This window comes from Enhydra lutris, unplaced genomic scaffold (genome assembly GCF_002288905.1).
Source record: "Enhydra lutris kenyoni isolate GAN:26980312 unplaced genomic scaffold, ASM228890v2 scaffoldscaffold71, whole genome shotgun sequence".
Taxonomy (NCBI): Eukaryota; Metazoa; Chordata; class Mammalia; order Carnivora; family Mustelidae; genus Enhydra; species Enhydra lutris.
Genome location: NW_019154155.1, coordinates 1000933 through 1021507, shown reverse-complemented (window position 1 = coordinate 1021507; position 20575 = coordinate 1000933). Strand labels below are relative to the sequence as shown.

At 42.5% G+C, this 20575-nt stretch overlaps 1 protein-coding gene across 1 annotated transcript in view; it reads right to left on the bottom strand.

Annotated features, from left to right (window-relative positions):
• Positions 1-13427, bottom strand: part of LOC111159894 (phospholipid-transporting ATPase IB-like) — a 197253-nt gene extending 183826 nt beyond the window's left edge. Inside the window, exons 1-4 of the mRNA XM_022522564.1 lie at positions 13378-13427; positions 11803-11878; positions 9331-9566; positions 7821-7991 (exon numbers count right to left, since the gene is read on the bottom strand). Of these exons, the coding sequence (XP_022378272.1) occupies positions 7821-7991; positions 9331-9566; positions 11803-11878; positions 13378-13427 (533 nt within the window). The remainder of the gene's footprint in view (positions 1-7820; positions 7992-9330; positions 9567-11802; positions 11879-13377) is intronic.
• Between the last annotated feature and the right edge of the window lie 7148 nt (positions 13428-20575).

Here is a 20575-nt window from a genome sequence, read left to right as displayed (position 1 = left end):
CTACCCCGACATCCTGACTTCAGACTTCTATCCCTGCAAGTTCTGAGACAATAGATTTCTGTTGTTCTAAGTCACCCAGTTTGTGGTACTTTCCCATGATAACCCTAGGAAATGGATAGTGATCTGGTGGGGTTTATTCCAAAAAAGGAAGTTTGATTCATCATTTGAAAATAAAATGATGTAATTTATCATCTCAAAAGACTAAAGAAAAAAAAGCCTTAGGATAATCTCAATAGATACAGAAGAAGCATTTGACAAATTTTAACATCAATTGATAAAAACTCAACAAGCCAAGGAAATAGGGTAAATTCTTCTACCTGACGAAGGATATCTGTGAAAGACCTGCAGCAGATATCAGACTTAATTGTGAAAGACCAAATGTTTTCTTCCTAAGACTGGCAACATTGCAGGCTATCCTTATTCACCACGTGTATACAATATTGAAAGGGAGGTTTTCATCAATGCAATAAGGTGAGACAAATAAACAAAAAGCAAAGGGAAAAGAAAGAAATAGAACTCCATTCACAAACCACATGATGGCTTATGTAAAATACTCTCAAAGAATCTATCATAAAAACTTTTCTGGTGTACCATGTGAAAATAATTGGAGATTAAGACTCCTTTCCTCCTAAAGAGAAAAAAATAACTGATTAAACTGAAAATCAACAACTCTTCTTAGATCCATCAGATAATTCAGGTCACAGGGCAAATTGTCACCCCAAAAATGGAAGAGTTGGGTAAATATGAAGAATCACAGTTTATCTCTGGAGCCAGCAACATGGAACCAACATGAGATGGTAATGGACTAATTGCAAAAGGCTGAACCGTGCATTAGCTTTGAGATAAAATCTCCTGAGGACACAGCCCAAGAGGGGGACCTTAAGGAGCACCGCCATGTTCTCAGGGTAAAGATCAGAGAAAAGGCCCCTCATACTTCCAGCAAGGGAAGGGGACAGGGGACCATTATAAAATATGCCCAGCACATTCTGTTCCCCTCAACAAAGGCCGGCCCTCAAGGAGAAGTATTTTACCAGAGATTCATCAATGCGGAAGAAGGGAAATACCTAACTTTAGCTCATTCTAGTCTTAGTCTTCCTGTCTCATTTAACAGGGGGAAAAAAAAACACCTAAAAAGTCCTTGTGAAGAACAAAACCAAGTCATAGTATTATAGAACATTTGCTCTCTCCTGCATTTACCACAATATGAATACAGTTCCTGTACAGTAAGAGGGAATTACAGCTGAAAAAACTGGCTTAAAACCTATTTAGGAAGGAGTCTCAGTCTCTTCAACAAATGGTGTTGGGAAAATTGGACAGTCACATGCAGAAGAATGAAATTGGACCATTTCTTTACAAACACAAAAATACACTCCAAATGGATGAAGGACCTCAATGTGAGACCGGAAGCCATCAAAATCCTTGAGGAGAACACAGTCAGCAACCTCTTCGACCTCAGCCACAACAACTTCTCCCTAGAAACATCACCAAAGGCAAGGGAAGCAAGGGCAAAAATGAACTATTGGGACTTCATCAAGATCAAAAGCTTTTGCACAGCAAAGGAAACAGTTAACAAAACCAAAAGACAACTGACAGAATGGGAGAAGATATGTGCAAACGAGATATCAGATAAAGGGCTAGTGTCTAAAATCTGTAAGAATTTATCAAACTCAACACCCAAAGAACAAATAATCCAATCACGAAATGGGTAGAAGACATGAACAAACATTTCTGCAAAGACATCCAGATGGCCAACAGACACGTGAAAAAGGGCTCCACATCACTCAGCATCAAGGAAATACAAATCAAAACCACCATGAGATACCACCTCACACCAGTCAGAATGGCTAAAATTAACAAGTCAGAGAATGACAGATGTTGGTGAGGATGCAGAGAAAGGGGAACCCTCCTACATTGTTGGTAGGAATGCAAGCTGGTGAAGCCATTCTGGAAAACACCATGGAGGTTCCTCAAAAAGTTGAAAATAGAGCTACCCTATGACCAGCAATTGCACTACTGGGTATTTACCCCAAAGGTACAAATGTAGTGATCACATTGTAGGGACACATGCGCCTGAATGTTTATAGCAGCAATGTCCGCAATAACCAAACTATGGAAAGAACCTAGATGTCCATCAACAGATGAATGGATAAAGAAGAGGTGGTATATATATATACAATGGAATACTATGCAGCCATTAAAAGAAATGAAATCTTGCCATTTGCAATGACATGGATGGAACTAGAGGGTATTGCTGAGCAAAATAAGTCAAACAGAGAAAGACAATTAGCATATGATCTCTCTGATATGAGGACTCTGAGAGACAGGGTGAGGGGTCATGGGGGGTAGGGAGGGAAGAAATGAAACAAGTTGGGATCGGGAGGGAGACAAACCATAAGACAGTCTTAATCTCACAAAACGAAGGGTTGCTGGGGGTTGGGGGTTAGGGAGAGGGTGGCTGGGTTATGGACATTGGGGAGGGTATGTGCTATGGTGAGTGCTGTGAAATGTGTAAGCCTGGTGATTCACAAAGCTGTACCCCTAGGGCAAATAATACATTATGTGTTAATTTAGAAAAAAAACTTGAGAAACAGCTGTGTTTTGAAACTTTGCTACTTAGAAATGTAACAGTGGAAGATGTGGGGTTTGGGAAGGTTTAGATTTCATGTGAGCATTCAGGGAAAAGAAAGCTGAGCACTGGGATAAGGCAAAAGGAGAATGCTTGAGAGAGAGACAGCAAGAAGATGGTGGACTTGGTGTGACATGCCAACCTCAGCAGGTTCAGCTGTCACCCTGAAGGGCAACTTCTGAGGCAGACTACAGGAGAAGAAGGAGATAACTCAGTCCCTGCTCATTCAGTGAGGACTTGGTCTCCAGTTCTGTGATTCAGAGGTAAACCATTACTGCTGTGCTCTCCATTAATGGGTTCTGGCACATGGCTAAGAGCAGAACTACTGCATAAGAAAGAGAGACAAGACTTGTCCGGGGCCATGCACAGCCAAGGCATACTTGAAAGTAAATCTATCTTCATAAACCAATAAGAAAAAACAAATTTCAACCATAGTGGGTAAATTAAAACTAGTCTTACATCATCTTAATTTCACATCTTGGTTTATTTTATTTTTAAAAATATTTTATTTATTTAGTTGAGAGAGAGAAAGAGGGAGAGAACGGGTGAACATGAGCAGGGGGAGGGGCAAAGGGAGAGGGAGAGAAGTAGACTCCCCTCTGAGCATGGAGCCTGATGTGAGGCTCGATCCCAGGACCTTGGGATCATGACCTGAGCCAAAGTCAGATGCTTGACCAAGTGTGGTATTCAGGTGACCCCTCACATCTTGCTTTAATGTCATGTTGTCTTGTAATGGAAATGTATATATGTTTAATCCATATTTACCTTTCTATGTAATAACCAGGTATTTTTATGTAGGTAAAACACTCTGAATTTTAGTGAACTATGGCTATATAAAGGGAAAAAAATAAGAAGGAGTCTCTAGGGAAACCAAAATACACACTGAATCTAGAGCTGCATATATAACAACATCCAGGGTGGGAAAGGGGAGGCTAAGAACTAGCTGAGCAACTTCTACACATAAAGTGAATGACAACAACCCACATCAGAGTGGTAGGAGAGGCTGATACTATCTCACTGTGAACCCTACCAGAGGTGTGGCAACACACAATCAGGAGGAAATCAGAACCCTGAGCTTCTCCCTGAAGAGTGAAGTGTTTGAACCCCACATGTGGCATCCTGACTTTTTCCTGCATCTTAGAAATGAGCTCCCAAAACATCTAATGTGGCTTGCATCCACAAGACTCACAAGACTATGGTGAACTGAGTTGTTCTTAAAGGGTTCACAATTGCAAATACACCTACCCCAGGACCAAGCCAAGAGGCAGCCACCTGAAAAGTGCCTACCTAGACTTTTGTTAAAAAGTCATGTTAAAGCACTAGCCTGAGGGGCTAGCATCTGCATTAATGCACAACTAGGGGTCTGTGGAAATTCTCTCCTAACACAAAGGCCTGAGGGCACCATCTTTGCACACCCCTTTGCCTCCCTCCAACCCTCTGGTATCTCCTGGAGTGGAGCTTGTACCCCCATCGGTGACCTTATTTTGCAGCTGACAGGACTTAGGCTCCTGAGTCCCACTGGACTGTAAGCAACGGAGAAATAGTTTTTACCCAGCCTCCACCCCGTCTACAGGGCAGAGCCCAGACTCTCTGTGAACCAAGCCAATTAATTTCTCCCCACAGGTGTCACCTGAGGGGCAGGCTTCCAACCAAATACACATCCAAAGGCCCACAGTCATCCTCTCCAGAGACCTGGGAGGTTAGGCACTGTCTATACTCTGCCACCCTCCAGAGCACCAGTGTCTCCCAGAGGGGAGCTTCTAGACTCAGTGGTGCCCCATTTTTCATGGCTGCCACTCAGGGGATGCTGCTTGCTTTGCTGGCTCTGGTTCCCAGTGGGGTTTACCTTCCTGGGTCTCATGGGACGGGACTGCACCAGTCACAGAGCTGGTTCTTGGCTAGCACGACCCCCAAGGCAGGTCACAGACAGCGGACTAAAACCAGCCCCTCCCCCCACAGCCCCAGTCTTTCTGTGGAAGAGGCCTTTTAGCTGGTCCTAGAGCTTCCGCCTGAGGGGCGGGCTACTGATTTGGCATACTAAGGTCTGTTGACGTATTCTCTAGGGATGGATGCCGGTGGATGCTTGCTGTGTGCTTGCCCTCTACCTCATTCTGGGTTGCCAATATCTCCCAGAAACGAGCTGGCCCCTCGTCTGGGCACCCTGATTTTTCTAACTGCTGCCCAGGGATCACCTCTAGGTTGCCTGGCTCTTAAGCAGCAGGATTTATACTCATGGGTCCCTTAAGAACGTAACCAACAGAGAAAGTTCTTAACCAGCTATGCCTCTCAGGGCACAGCAGAGCGGCAGCTGTCTTTCTGTAAAACAGGCCTAATGGCTTCAGAGCTGCAGCCCGAGGGGCAGGCTTCTAATCAAGCACACGTGTAACAGCTAACTGGAATCCTCTCCGAAGACCTCAGAGGCTGGTACCGTCTTTGCAGCTGCTACCCAGGGGACTCCTCTAGACTACCTGGTTCTGCTAGCCAGTGGGGCTTACATTCAGGGTCCTGCCTGTATACGTGAAAAACTTCATGTATACGTGAAAAACTGCCACCTGAAGGCCTATGTACCAATCAGGAAGTGAAAACACTAACTTTAAAAGATATTCATTGCAGCATTATTTACGATAGTCAATATATGGAAACAACCGAAGTGTCCACTGGTGAATGAATAATAAAGAAAACATGGTGTATATATATATATAGATAGATGGATAGATATAGATATTATTCATATATATGAATAATAAAGAAAACATAATAAAGAAAACAAAAAATAATAAAGAAAACATGGTATATATATATATAGAAAACATACCATGTTTTCTTTATATATATGTGTTGTATATATATATACATACCATGTTTTCTTTATTATTCATTTTCTCTCTATATATATAGAGAGAGAGAAAATGAATGTGTGTATATATATATATGTGTGTGTGTGTGTGCGTGTATATATATATATAATTAATTATTTAGCCATAAAAAAGAGGAAAATCTTGCCATCGGCAACAACATGGATGGACCACGAGGACACTATGCTAACTGAATTAGAGCAGAAAAAGACAAATACCTTATGATCTCACTTACATGTGGGAATCAAAACAAACAAAAGAACAAGCTCATAGATCCAGGGAACAGATTGGTGACTGCCAGAGGTAGGGATGGGGAGTGTGCAAAATTTTAAAGAAGGTCAAAAGGTACAAACTTTTGGTTACAAAATAAATAAATCCTGAGGATATAACATACAGCATGGTGACTATAGTTAATCATACTGTATTGCATATTTGAAAGTTGCTTAACAACTTCCTATCACAATAAAAAATTTTGCAACTCTGTGTGATGACAGATGCTTACTAGACTTGTGGTGATCACTTCACAATATATACAAATATTCAATCACTATGCTGTACACCTGAAACTAATGTTGTATGTCAAGTATATCTTTAAAAAAAAAAAGTTAAACATAGAGGGATGACTGGGTGGCTCAGTCCAACTCTTGATCTCAGCTCAGGTGTTGATCTCAGGGTTGTGAGTTCAAGCCCTGTGTTGGGCTCCATGCTGGGCAGAGACTTACTTAAAGAAAAAAAAAAGTTAAACATAGAATTACCATATAATCTGGGAATTCTATTTCTTGACTTTTCTCGATTTTCTCCCCAAAAATTAAAAGCAGGGACTCAAAAAGAAACTTGCACACCAGTGTTCACAGCAGTATTATTTACAGTAGCCAAAATGCACAAATAACCCAAATGTCCATCGACAAATAACCTGATTTTTTAAAAATGTGATATATACATATAAGGAAATATTACTCAGCCTTAAAAAAGAATGAAATTTGATACATCTTACATGGATGAAACTTGTAAACGTTATGGTAAGTGAAATAAGGCAAACACAAAAGGACTAATATTATGATTCTACTTATATGAGGTAACTAGAGTAGTCAAATTCACTGAAACAGTAAAAACAGAATGGAGGTTATCAGGGGCTGGCAGAAAGGGAAAAAGGAGAATTTAATGGGTATGGGTTTTTCATCTAGGATGATGAAAAAGTTCCTAAAATATAGAGTGGGGATATTTACACAATTTTGTAAATGTACATTATGCTACTGATTTATTAACCTAAAAATTGTTTGAATGGTAGATTTTCTGTGTCTCTGACCTCAATAAGATAATAGGCAACAGATATTATAAAACTATTACAATTAAACAGTGACTAGGAACAAAATAAGCAAAGGAAAGTTGAGCATATATACATACAGAGGCCTGGAGAGTAATGAGTGGCATTTAAAGTCTTCAGGAAAAGAATAGACCATTCTGAAAATGACACTGGACTAACTGGTTAGTGATATGGGGGAGGAAATTATATCTCTAACTTACGCTACTCACAAAAATACATTTTAGATAGGCTAAATGTCTAAGCATGAAAAGCAGAATTTCAAATATTTAAAAGAAAATATTAATTGAATCTGTATGATATCACGGTATGGGAAAGATTACTGCAAAAATGGTCAAAAGCACAAACCATAAAGGAAAATACTAATTAATCCGACTCACTTCATGACAACAACGAATCTTTAGTACATTGCAAAATGAAATAAGATTTAAAAACAAACCCCATACCTCTAGGGTATATTTTACTATATGTAACTGACATAGGTTTTCTACCCAGATGATTTTAAGAAGTCCTACAAATCAGTAAAAAAATATAAAAACATGAGCAAAATATATGATTGGTGATTAATTTGGCCCATAAACATACTAAGATATGCTCAAGTTCAATCAGGCTAAAGCTAAAATCTCAAGAGTGTGACAATGCCAAGTGTTGGTGAGGACATGGGGGATGGGAAGCCAGCAGAGGACAGGCGGAAGCATAAATTACTATAAGCATTTTAAAGAGTAAGTTTAAGCTGCAGGTGTCCCACAATCCAGTACAGTAGTCACTCCTTATCCATGGGTGGTACATTCCAAGACCCCCAGCAGATGCCTGAAACCACAGAGAGTACTGAAACTTATAAACGCTATGTTATTTCCTATTCATACACAATTATGATGAAGGTCGAGTTATAAATTAGGCATGGTAAGAGAATAACAGCAATAATAATAAGATAGGCCAGTTACAACAATATACCATAACGAAAGTTATGTGAATATGGTCTCTCTCTCTCAAAATATCTGGTAGTATTGTAGCTCACCTTCTTCTTGGGATAATGGGAGGTGATAAAATGTTTGTGTGAGGAGACAAAGCAAGGTCAATGACATGGGCACTGTGACCTAGTGTTAGGCTACTATTGACCTGCTGACCAGACACCGGAAGGAGGATCGTTTGCTTCTGGGCTGCGGGTGACCCCCGGAACGACTGAAACCTTGGAGAGCAAAACTGGGGTTAAGAGGGGACTACGGTATTTCCACTCCTAATTATGGCTTTAAAAAATCTCATACGTGTGTCCAAGGAGGTGTGAACAAGCATATGCATTTCAGCTCTGTTTGCAACAGTGAAAATAAAAGGAAAAACTTGTCAATAGAGGAACAGGTAAATAAAACCCATCTTGGGCGCCTAGGTGGCCCAGACAGTTAAGTGGCTGCCTTTGGCTCAGGTCATGATCCCAGGGTCCTGGCATCGAGCCCCACAACAGGCTCCTTGCTCAGCAGGGAGCCTGCTTCTGTGGCTGGCCATTCCCCCTGCGTGTGCTTCTGTCTCTCCCGCTTGCTTGCTCTGTCAAATAAATAAACAAAATGTTAAAAAAAAAAAAAGTCTTAATCATGTGATGAAATATTGTGGAGATGTTTAAAAGAGTGACTATCAACAGATGATAGATGATTGATATGGTAGATAGAGCTGAGAAATCTAAGAGTGATGTGAAAATGATAGACATATGTACTCTACTAAATCATTTATGTAAACTTTTCAGAAACGTAAGTACAATATTCTGTCTTGCTTATGGATCTGTATTTGTAAATATAATTGTATTTGTAAATGTAGGTATGTAAATGTATTTTTAAATGACTGAAATCATTCACAACACACTCAGAATAGTAAGTGCCTGGAACAGGGGCCAAGGGAGGGAGACAGGGATTGAGCATGGAGGTAACATTAAAGGTGATTTTTGCTTTGCCTTATCTCGAATGATTTCTTTAAAAATTAATTAATCAATTCAATTTAAATTAAATAAAAATTTAAAAATAAACATTTAAAAGCATAAAACCAAAAAATAACTATATACATATATATATAGTTTATAAATATATATATGTGTGTGTGTGTATATATATATATATGTAGGTTTATTCTGTATGGTGAACATATGCATGTTTGTTGAATTTTATATACATGCACAGACACACATCACAAGAGTGACTGTGCTGGCAACTGCCAAACAGTAACAGTCCAAACTACTAGAATGTTTTTAAGCAGTGGGTAAGTGAATATGAATCTGTCGTCTCGGTTTATTATTTTTCTGGCCATTTAGGGTACAGGGCACTGATTCCAGCCTCTTGACACCTGTTCCGCAAAATTTCAAGGGCCAGGCCCTGGAATGAAAGGGAATGACTGGCTCCTGGGCGAGCCTGGGACTCCCAGAATGGACCAAGTTCAGTTACTGGAACAGTTGCAGCTGCTCTTAAAGGGACCACACACTGAAACAGAGGGTTTCCTAGTTACTCACCAGTCAGGCTGGGGACAACAATTTTGACTGGAAAACTGACCCGTTCTGGTTAATATCCTGAATGTCTTCACCCAGCACCAACAGCCCTAATCCGGACGGTGGCCCCTGGTCCTGGCCCGGAATCAGCAGAAACCTTCCCAGCTTGCCACTGGAAGTTCTGAGAGTGGAGGGCTCAACACCGCCCTCACCCCATGCTCGTGGGACAGGGCTGTCCTTCCACACTCTCCCAGCCTGCTTTCCTTGCTCTCTGAAGTACTTCCCTCCTTTCAATTCATCCTAGAAGGATAAAAGAGACCTTCCATGCTCGGAATTAATTCGCTTTTCCTCCAAATGGTGAAAAAAAAGGAGGGAACATGCCTTCCTAATAGGTGAACACTTAAAGATAAGACAGTACCTCACTGGATACATGAATTTAACGTAGATTTGATAATTGATGATTTTCACCAATACTGTTGTAGACTAAGTCACTGGCTCTCAAAATGTAGGGTCTCAGGATTCTTCAGATTCTTAAAATGATCAAAGAACCTAAGGAACTTTTGTTTATGTAGCTTATATCTATTGCTAGTATTTACCACATTAGAAATTACACTGGTACAACCATTCCTGAGAACAATCCAGGATGACTTAGTGAAATGAAATACATAAGCCTGAAACCTCTGGCATCTACTCTAGGACATATATACAGAAAAACTAAAAAACAAAACAAAACAAAAAAACCACCACTACAGGGCAGGTTCATAGAAGCTGTGTACAAGTTCATAAAAGCAGGAAGAGTTGGGAATAACCTAAGTAAGTATGAGTAGAGGAAAAGATGAGCTATGGTATGTGACTGCACCAATCAGAAGGATGTCATATAAAAAAATAAAAATAAAAATAAAAAAAGAAGGATGACATATAAAATAACATGACTAGATCCTGAAGACCTAGCATTTTATGAAAGTTCGCAGAATGAGATTTATAGTACAATATCCTTTACGTAAAATTTTAAAACTTATACAAAGTAAATATTATTGTATAGTTTTCCAAGGAAATATATTCAAAATAGAGAAGATGGCTGGTGGGGGAGGGGACAAACATGAACTATATGAGCGAGTGAGGACTGTGGAAATGCTGACAGGAGATGAAGAAAAACTGCTCATGAGAGAGAGACATCCAAAGATGGATTACTCTGTAAGACTGTCTGTCACATGTAGACAAGAGAATTTTTGCGGTCCTTCTAAAAAAAAAAAATGATTTATTTTTCGTCCTTCTCTTCCTGTTTCTCACCATTCCCAGGTAAATTCCACACATGTGCATATACACTTTTAATTTCTTCTTACCACCATATTTAAATTATTGGAATATCAGTTGGCGGGGGTGCCTGGGTGGCTCAGTCAATTAAGCATCTGGCTTCAGCTCAGGTCATGATTTCAGAATCCTGGGATTGAGCCCCATATTGGGCTCCCTGCTCAGCAAGGACTCTGCTTCTCCCTCTCCCTCTGCCTGCTGTTCTGCCTGCTTTTGTTCTCTCTCTTTCGGTCAAATAAATAAATAAGAATATATGAGCTGGGGAAGTGATGTCTGTGCTTCATGTGTCATGAAACAGCTTCTGATTCACTATTATCATCTCGAATGTAGAAGGTTCGCTTCCCTGGATGAATCTGAAAAAAGAACATCTCACGAGTTGATAGTACTTGGAAATCAGCACTTGGAACAGAGTTAGCCGCCCTCCCCTAACCCTGTATTTTTAAAATGGAACAACACTTGTAGCAAAGATGTTAACTGGATGAAATGTAACATAAGCCCAGGTGGCAGAAAGCAGCTCCTTGAATACACTGGGGAAGAAGAGGTACATCTGCTCAACCTGATTTGCTTCTCCCTATCACACCCAGCTTGGAGCCCCTTATCAGCTCTCAATAGGGTGCTATGACCACGTGATGGGTCACAGTTTAGGGAAACTATGGAGCAGGGCCCACTTCTAGACTGTCCACCAGGAGACTTAATTGTGCCCATTCTCCTATTAGTTTGGTAGAATGCCCTAACAAAATGCCACAGACTACATGACTACATGATATAGACATAAATCTATTTTCTCACAGTTCTGGAGACTAGAAGATCAAGGTGCTGGCAGGTTAGGCTTCTTCCGAGACCCCTCTCCTTGCCTTGCAGATGACCATCTTCTTGCTGTGTTCTGATGTGATCTTTCCTCTGTAGACACACATTCCTGGAGGCTTTTTGTGGATTCTAATCTCTTCTTATAAAGATACCAGTCATATCAGATTAAGGCCCACTCTAAAGGCCTCATTTTAACTTAATTTCCTCTTTAAAGGCCCTGTTTCCAAAAAGTCACATTCTGAGGCACTAGAGATTAGGACTTCAATATATGAATTTTTTAAGGAGACGTATTTCAATCCATAACAATTTCCAAAGGGTCTTGCTCATGACCAGGTTCCTCTTGATGCTTTAGCAGCCAAGGAGTTTAGTACCAACCACGGTGCTCATTTTCTGAATCAGGTGTATTTTAAGAGGATACCTGACCCAAAGAATGAGCTTCCTTCTCCAGCCCCAGACTCCAGGCATACTCATCATCTCCTCTTCTCCAAGATAACCTAGTGAGTAACTGGGATATCCTTAGGGCTTATCACATTGCCTTCCCTAAGATAAAACTTGGCTTATTCATCTTTGACATCCTGATTACCATCACAGCTGCTGGCATCCTAATAAATTATGTATACAGATGTGCCTTATTTGCAGGCCATGAGCAGGCTGAAAGTGAAGAACACTGGGGAGGATGGGAGAACCAGAAGAAGATGCCATGAGGGAGTCAGACAGGGTGGGCCAGAAACTAATGTGCTACCCCTTCACTTTTGCAGTGACCTCCTTGTATGGAAGTATGCACTTCCAAGTTATAGCAAGATGCCAGGCAATTTCCAATTTGAAAATACGCATGGGAAATAGCAAAAATGATAGATTTCTTATAGTTCTCTCATACTTATTTAAAACTTAGGATTCTCAAGGCATACTGTCTATGTGTTTGACCAGGAAAAGATAGGAACACAGTATTCTCATATTCCAGGGAAAACCAGCAATGGACTTGTTCTGGACAAACCTGTCAGTCTTAGGACACAAAGTTGCCCCTCAGATCTTTAGAAGTGAATCTTAAAGATCTGACCAAGAGGAGGGGAAAGCACTGAAGGACAGTGGTGGTTGTCTGGGTTGGGAGGCCTGAGGTGAGACAGAAAGAAGGGTTAGATGGCAAACTATGAAATGAAATTACACCTTTCTGGTCAAGACTGGCCATTGTTGGGGCACCTGGGTGGCTCAGTTGGTAAAGCATCTGACTCTTGATTTAGACTCAGGTCATGATCTCAGGGTTGTGAGATCAAACCCCGCATTGGGCTATGCACTGGGTGTGGAGACTGCTTGGGATACTCTCTCTCCCTCTCCCTCTGTCCCCCACTCCTCTCTCTCATCCTCTCTCAAAATTTAAAAAAATAAATAAATTTTAAAAAGACTGACCATTGTTCTGCAGAGAAATTTGTCCTCAGTTCATTTCCTGGTATTCTCTAGTCTATACTTTTACTTTAAGGATGCTCTTCCCAGCCTCCCCTTGAAAGACTACTATGGACTAGACTCTGCCCCCCCAAAAAGATATGTTGATGTCTGTGTGATCCCTGGTATCTGAGAATGTGCCCTTATTTGGAAATAGGGTCTTCGTAGATGTAGCCGAGTTAAGAAGATGTCATTAGGTGGATCCTGATCCAATAGGATCGGGGTCCTTATAAGAAGAAAGTGCCGTGTATAGACAGAAACACACCAAGAGGAGTGCCACATGATGATGGACAAAGAGAATAGAGTGATGGGTCTACCATCAAGGGAACACCAAGAATTGATAGCCACCGCCAAAAACTAGGAAAAGGCAAGAGAGGATTCTCCTCAAAACCTCAGAGGGAGCATGGCTCTACGGATACCTTGATCTCAGACTTGTATCCTCCAGAATTGTGAAAATACAATTCTGTTGTTTTAAGCCACCTGGTTTGTTGGGCTCTAAGAAGCTGACACAAACTTCTGGATACGGCAGTTCTAAGGAACTGATACAAAGACAAACCTCCTGGAAGCACCATCTACACCAGCGGACTCTGCTTTATCAACTCTCATTAACCATTCAGCTTGATGAAATCTGGGTACTACCACTCCCCAGAAACTGCTCACAAAGATCACTGCTTGTCAATGTCCTGCTTGTCAACTGCTCCAACAGACTCTTCTTAGATCCCCATGTCACTTCCTGGGGGCATCTTCTTCCTCTGTCCACCTCCAAAACATCAGTGGGCAGCAGAACTCTGTCTGGTTCCCTTCTTTTCTTGTTTGAACCCCTCTCAGTGTGAGAGTCCATCCATTCTAACAACCAGGTGATAATCATAACCATGAGAGAGACCCAAATTCAAATCACCCCAAACCTATTCCACCTTACATTTCCTGTAAGTTGAGAAATAATTTAACAATCTATCATGCTGCCAGAAAACAAACTAAAACCCTTCAGCTTACTCACTCTCCATATTCAACTGTCAATTTCCTCTTAAATACCTTCTCCACCCACCACCATTGCCAAAAGTCTACCCTGACCCACTCATTTCTCACCTGCACTGTCACAAGATCCTCCTCCTTAGTTATGTCCTACCCCATGTGCTTATTTCTTTCCAAAATACAAGTATTATGATGTCACTCTCCGCTTAAGAACATGACTGCCCTCAAAATGGAGCCCAAGCTCCTTAACAAGAGTGTTCTATAACCTAACCCCTGGTTACTTAGTCTTTCTTGCCCCTCACCCTCTCTTTTCCAATTAGATTGAACGTTGAACAACTTTTGGGTCCCTATACTCAAGTCACTTCCTTGCCTATAAACTCTGGCATGTGATACCTCACTAGACTGTAATTCCCACAAGGACAAGAACCAAGTCTAATTCAACATTCTATCTCCAGTGCCAGGCAGTGTGCCCGAAAATTTGCAGGTATTCAACACTTGTTAAATACAGGAATGGGCATACCTTTGTCTGTAGGTGTCCTGCCTCAGAGACTTCTCAGAAGCTGAAGCAGTGGAAGGCCACTGGCCTATTTAAGCTCTGCCCAGAAATACGGGAGAATGGTTGCTGTTCCCTCTGCTCCCCATGCCTCTTCTCCACACCCCTGCTAAGGGAAAACCTTTACCAGTGGCAAAAAGCAGGTTCCCACCCTTCAAAACAAGTAGTTCTAGAAAACATCTGGAACATTCCCAGAGGAACTGAGCTCCCACTGGCCACAGGAGTGATTTTCAGACCACATTGTTATATTGGCTCTTCCTCACTCCCTCATGGTTACAATATCCCTGCCCCTCACTCAGGCTTTTGGAAGTGTTACCCAGTGGTTTTAGCAGTTGGATCTATAATACTTTGGGGGAAAAATAATCCACATTCAGAGCTCTGTTAAGATTTGTGGCTTAAAATAAATTCAAATGCTCAGAAAATTTAAAATGCATTCTGTGTAACTTGCATTAAATGTCAAATTAAATAAGAAATTATAGCATATTTAGGATAATCACAGGGAATGAGGCTTCCTTGGTTTCCAGACCTGTGGGCTGTAGTTATAGCAATCTCCAGGTCATGAGAGTTCACCACGATAAGTAGTAAGGAGAGAAATCTTCACTGATAGAGTGGGATTTGAGCTTGGTTTCCCAAAATAAATACATTATCAAAGTCTTGACCCCCAGAAATCCTCACTGGTTTACTGGGGCTACTCAGAGTAAGGACATCCAACACTGAGTCTAGGAGGAACAGATTCTAGAGTTTGTGTGAGTATTTGATGCTATGAAATTAAAGTCATAATGACATCAATAAAGACTAATTTACAATGCATAATGATGCACCTTTCCACTGTCTCTACATGTATGAACTACTCAATGGTGATTAACAGTATGTACTTGGGAAAAAATACATCTTTGTGTCTGAATCTCAGCTCAGCCACTGATTCTGCAACTTTCGGAAAGTTTTCTTAATTTTGTCTGAAACTCAATTTCTTTCTTTTTTTTTTAATAAATGTTGGGTTTTTTTTTAAATTTTATTTATTTATTTATTTGACACAGAGAGAGAGAGAGCACAAGAGGCAGAGAGGCAAGCAGAGGCAGAGAGAGAAGCAGGCTCCCCACTGAGAAAGGAGCCCGATGCGGGGCTTGATCCCAGGACCCTGAGATCATGACCTGAGCCGAAGGCAGTGGCTTAACCCAGTGAGCCACCCAGGTGCCCCTGAAACTCAATTTCTTCATCTGTATAATGAAGATAAGCTATTGCTATGGGTTTTCACAAAGATGAAATAAGATTATACATATATATATAGAGAGAGAGAGAGCACTTAGTCCAGTTTCTGATACATGTGCTTTTAAATAATATGTATTGTTATTGTGTCTCATGCCCTTTCATCTCTTCGGAAAGGTTAAGTAAATGGCCTAAAGAAGAGCTAGAACTAGAGCCTGGGCTCCTGAATCAATCTTGACTTCATGGGTTTGTTTATAGGTTATGATTTATAAACCCAGTACAACAGAACTTTGCTCACAATGCTAAATATAAACAGCCAAGGGTTTTTTTTTCCTTTGTTTCTTTTCACTTGGCTCACCTTATTACCACACACCAACTGTGAGGCTTATCCAATTCTCACAGTGCGTGGAGAGGCAGGGTGAGCAATTAACTTTAACATTCTGAAGCCAACATGGACATTGACAGGCTAATGTTGACCTCGTGGCCTTGACAGGGACATTACGGTTTATATTGCTATCCCTGCCAACCAACACCAAGTGAAAACACCTGGAGAAGTGGGCTGAAGCCATGCTACTCAAGGTCACCAAGTCATTCTCAATATCATCAACCACAGTCAAGATATTCTGTGGAAGGAAAATAGGACAAAGCTAGTATCAATGAATTCCATGTTCTGTGGACTTGGAGATCTAGTAGTTCTCTGAATTAATAATGAGCATTAGTTTCCTGTGGCTACAGTAACAAATTATCATGAACTTGCTGACTTAAACCATCAGAAATGTGTTCTACCACAGCTCTCGAAGCCAGAAATCTAAAATTAGTTCTAGTGAGCCAAAAATCAAGGTGTTGTTCATGGGGCACCTGGGTCACTCAGTTGGTTAAGCAGCTGAATCTTGATTTTGGCTCAGGTCATGATCCCAGGGTCCTGGGATCCAGCCCCACCTCACCATGCGTGCTGCATTCAGAGGGGGCTTTGCGTTCAGTGGGGAGTCTGCTTAAGATTCTCTCCCTCCCCCTTCCCCCTCCCCCTGCCCCACTAGTACTCTCACTCTCTGAAATAAATGCATAAATCTTTAAAAGAGAAAAAAAAAATCAAGGTATCGACAAAACACCTTGCTCTCTCTGGAGGCTCAAAGGAAGAATCCAGTCTTCATCTCATCCAGCTTCTGATGGCTGCCAACATCCCTTGGTTTGTGGCCATAAAACTCCAATTCTCCCCCTTCATCTTCCCATGACCATCTTCTCTTTTTCCTGTGTAATCTCTCTTTGCCTCTCTCTAAGGATACCTGTAATAGCATTAAGGGCCGATTTAGCTAATCCAAGATAACCTCTCCATCTGGAGATCCTTATTTAATTACAGCTGCAAACTCTTTTCCAAATGAGGTAACATTCACAGGTTGCAGGCATTAGGATGTGGAAATCTTAGGGGTGGGTGCATTTTCAGCCTACCACAATGGGCTCATACTTTCTAAAACATAATATCCAGGTACTCCATCAGGCTTGTTTCTAAGATATAAAATGGGCCCCTCTATTCACAAATATATATTCTTTACCATGATTTAACAGGAAATGCCTGAAAATCCAACCATGATCCCTAAAAGAGTCTAATGTCTGCTCCCATGGTTCTTCATGCAACAATGCTGGCTATCTGGTGAGTTGCCTTCTGCCCGGCAATTTTTAACACTTCCCTGAAGAGTCTTCTCATATATATACACCTTTGATTACCTTCCTTCCCACTAGCACAGTAATTAGTGAAAATAATACATTATAAGGAATATACAGCCTTAAGAAGAAACGTTTTTTAAATGTGTAGGTTAAAAGAACAGAGCAAATCTGGTAAGTGACTGGTAAACTTCCCAAATCTGGGAAAGCTGTCCCCAACACAGCCTCCCAGAAGCTGACCCTCCAAAGAGGGAGATAAAGCGCCAACAACTCGAGCTGCCACAAGAATGCAGGGGTTGCTTTTCCCAGTTGCAGGTGACGTAGAAAGACATCCCTTGGCTTCTCGCTCTTCATCCAGCCCTCGCCACGCCCGCCTTGAAGGGAGTGCTGTCACCAGGTCCCGTTTACAGCTGAAGCGCGTGCCCAATGGTCAAGTCGCTAGCCAGTCACAGGGCTTGAAGCGGTCCGGCCAACTCCGCTCTGTCCGCAAAGCGCCCAGCCACTACCTCGCGCGTCCGCGTTTGTCTGCGGAGCGCTCGCAGTTGGCCCCGGTGCGCTAGCTCGGATACAGAGCTGGAGAGCCGCTCGCCGAGGGCCGTCGCGGGCTACCCGGCCCCCGCAGCCTGGCTTCACACCGCCCGCAGACTCCGGGACCGCGCCCAGCGCGCGCCCCCTTTCCCCCATTCCCCGCCCCAGCCGTGCTCGGGACCGCGCCCACGCACGCCGCCGACGCACCGGCAGCTCCGCAGATTTTGAACCTTGACTACACGGAGGCGCGCACGCGCACAGCCGTCAGTGCGGACCCCGATCTGCCAAAGCCTGGGACTTGGGCCTCCTCGGCCGCCGTCGCCCGCTTTGCGGTCCCCGACTGTCATTGGCGTCGTGGCGCCTTGCTCCCAAACATGGGCAGTGCGCTGTGTGTGCACACAGTCCATCCCAGGATAGAGGCTTGCCCACCGTGGGGAGGGGACGGAAGCGTCAGGTTTCTGTCCCTTGGACCCCTCCTTTTTCACCCGGCCACCGGCGGACCCGACCTAGCGTAGGACTTCTCCAGAGCCTCGCCTGGTGTGAAGTTCGGGGACGGCGCGGTCCCCGTGCCTTCGGTCTCTGCAGCCCGCGGAGTCACGGTAGTCCGGCCACCGTGGGCTCCTGTGGCCCTAGCAACGTGGGAGATCCCAGCCTTCGGACTGGAAAGCTGGCAGGAGACAATAGGACGGCGCAAGTCCTGAAAACTTAAGCCGGCTCAAGAAGGGGGAATGTTTGATGGTCAGACTCAGACGGGGCCAATAACCTTGGGGATGGCGGAGTATGAGAATTCTTAAGGTTTTCTGGTGTAGTCGGTAAGAATGGTGGCCGGCGAACTCTGGTGAGCAAGAAATGTCACGCGTCTTGATTTTCTGGGTCTCAAGTCAATTTCTGACTCCTCTGAACCATGTCCACCCACCCTTCCCTGCTCCCATCGGATGTGCTAGTTGAATAAAAATTACCCAAGCCCTTGTTGGAATCTCCTCAGCAGGGATTAGGCCAAATTCTGACTTGCTGGGTAAATTCGTGGTTAGCAATTTACCCAAGGTCACATTGCCAGTAAGTGGCAGGATTCACACCCAGTTATCCTGGACTCCAGAGGCTGTTCTCTTAACCAAGATGCTAGATCTCTTTATGATACGTTTAGCCTCAGCTGTATTGGAAACCAGTTTGGGTCACAGTGCTCTGAACCATGAAGCGCACTGGACTAAGAGTCAAAAAATAGGACTAGCAGTCAGAATATGACATATAATAAGACTCTACAGTTCTCTCCTCTTCGGTGTCCTCTGGATGAAATGGGGTTAATGTCCGAGGTCTAGGAATTCTAGGTAGTGTAACTGGTCATTTGAAGGCCACATCCAGCCCATCATAATGATGTCTCCAGGCTAACAGATTTTCAAGCCCAGCTGCAGCAGCTAGCTCCTAGGTGATAGTAGCCTCATCATCGCTGATGCAAAACTAGATTCTATACCACTAAACTGGTTGGTGCACGAGGACAGATGAGACATTCTGAGGGTGTAAAGGAGGCGATTATAACACTAGCTGCCCCCTATACCCACTCCTTCTCCACCTCCCTTCAAACAGACACAAGAATCTAACTGTGCCACATGGGGAAGGGAGGCTGACTTGAGATAGTGACTCTGTGGTCAAAATGCCACTTATCAGTTTCAGAGAAATCCCTCACATCACATATGGCTGAATAGCTCCTGGAATTATCCGCAGTCCATATCAATTAACATTTTACTTTCCAAAACAAGTATGATGCCCCCCCCCCCCAAAAAGAGCAGCAACGTCTAGGTACTTCTTAAGGCACACGTGCTGACTTCCTTGAAGCCAGAGGCCAGTGACACATGAAAGCACAGACCGGAGGGAGTTTTAGGTCAAATCTGCAGCTCTTCTCTCCCTCTCTCTAAGGAACCTTAGTTGGCAAGTCAAAACAGGTTCCTGGAGAGGGTTCTCGTTGTGTGAAAACTGATTTGCGGGCTCAAAGGCTTGTGCTCCCCTGAGGCAAAAGGGAGTTTTCTTAAATTTAAGAAATAATCAAAATCATTCCTATTATAACAGACCTTTTTATGGAAATAAGCAGCCTTGCTCAAACACTCAAAATCAAATGGCAGGCTCATTTGAACATAGTATCAATGGCTGTGTTATATGTGAAATTTTATATACATTCCAAATAGGAAATAGAAATTTTTAAATTGCTTCATTTTGGACATTTTCACCTAAAACCCAAAGCATTCCGAAGGGAAATGCACTTAAAGGCTATTTGAATGAATGAATGAATGCAGTTTGCTCCATTCTTAGAGAAACCCTACCTTCTCACTTCTGAGACCCTTTATAGACTCCAGGAAGTGAGACTTCATCTAGCTTATCCGCAGAACTCTTGGGTAATGGAACTTTAGACTGAGCTCTAGACCGATCACATTCACCCATTCTGATCTTTAAACTTGTGAGAGATAGGGATTTCACAATCTACTCAATAAACAACCTCCATGCTTAAAAACCCTCAACTTTGTAGTTGTTTTCCTGGCTCTAATCCAGGCCTTCCTCCCAACAACTCAGCATTATAGAACCTTAGATCTGGAAAACAACCTTACAGGTGGTTGTATTCGTTTTCCAACAAACTTGATGGATTAAAACACAAATTTATTATTTTACAGTTCTGTACATTAGAGTTCCAACAGAAGTCAAAAACTCAACACAAGTCATAAAAATAGTGCTAACAGGGCTGTGTTCCTTTTTGGAGGCTGTGTGTGGGGCAGGGGCCTCTTTTCTTGCCTTTTCTACCTTTTAAAGGCTAACCATATTCCTTGGTTTGTGGCCCCCTTCCTCTTTCTTC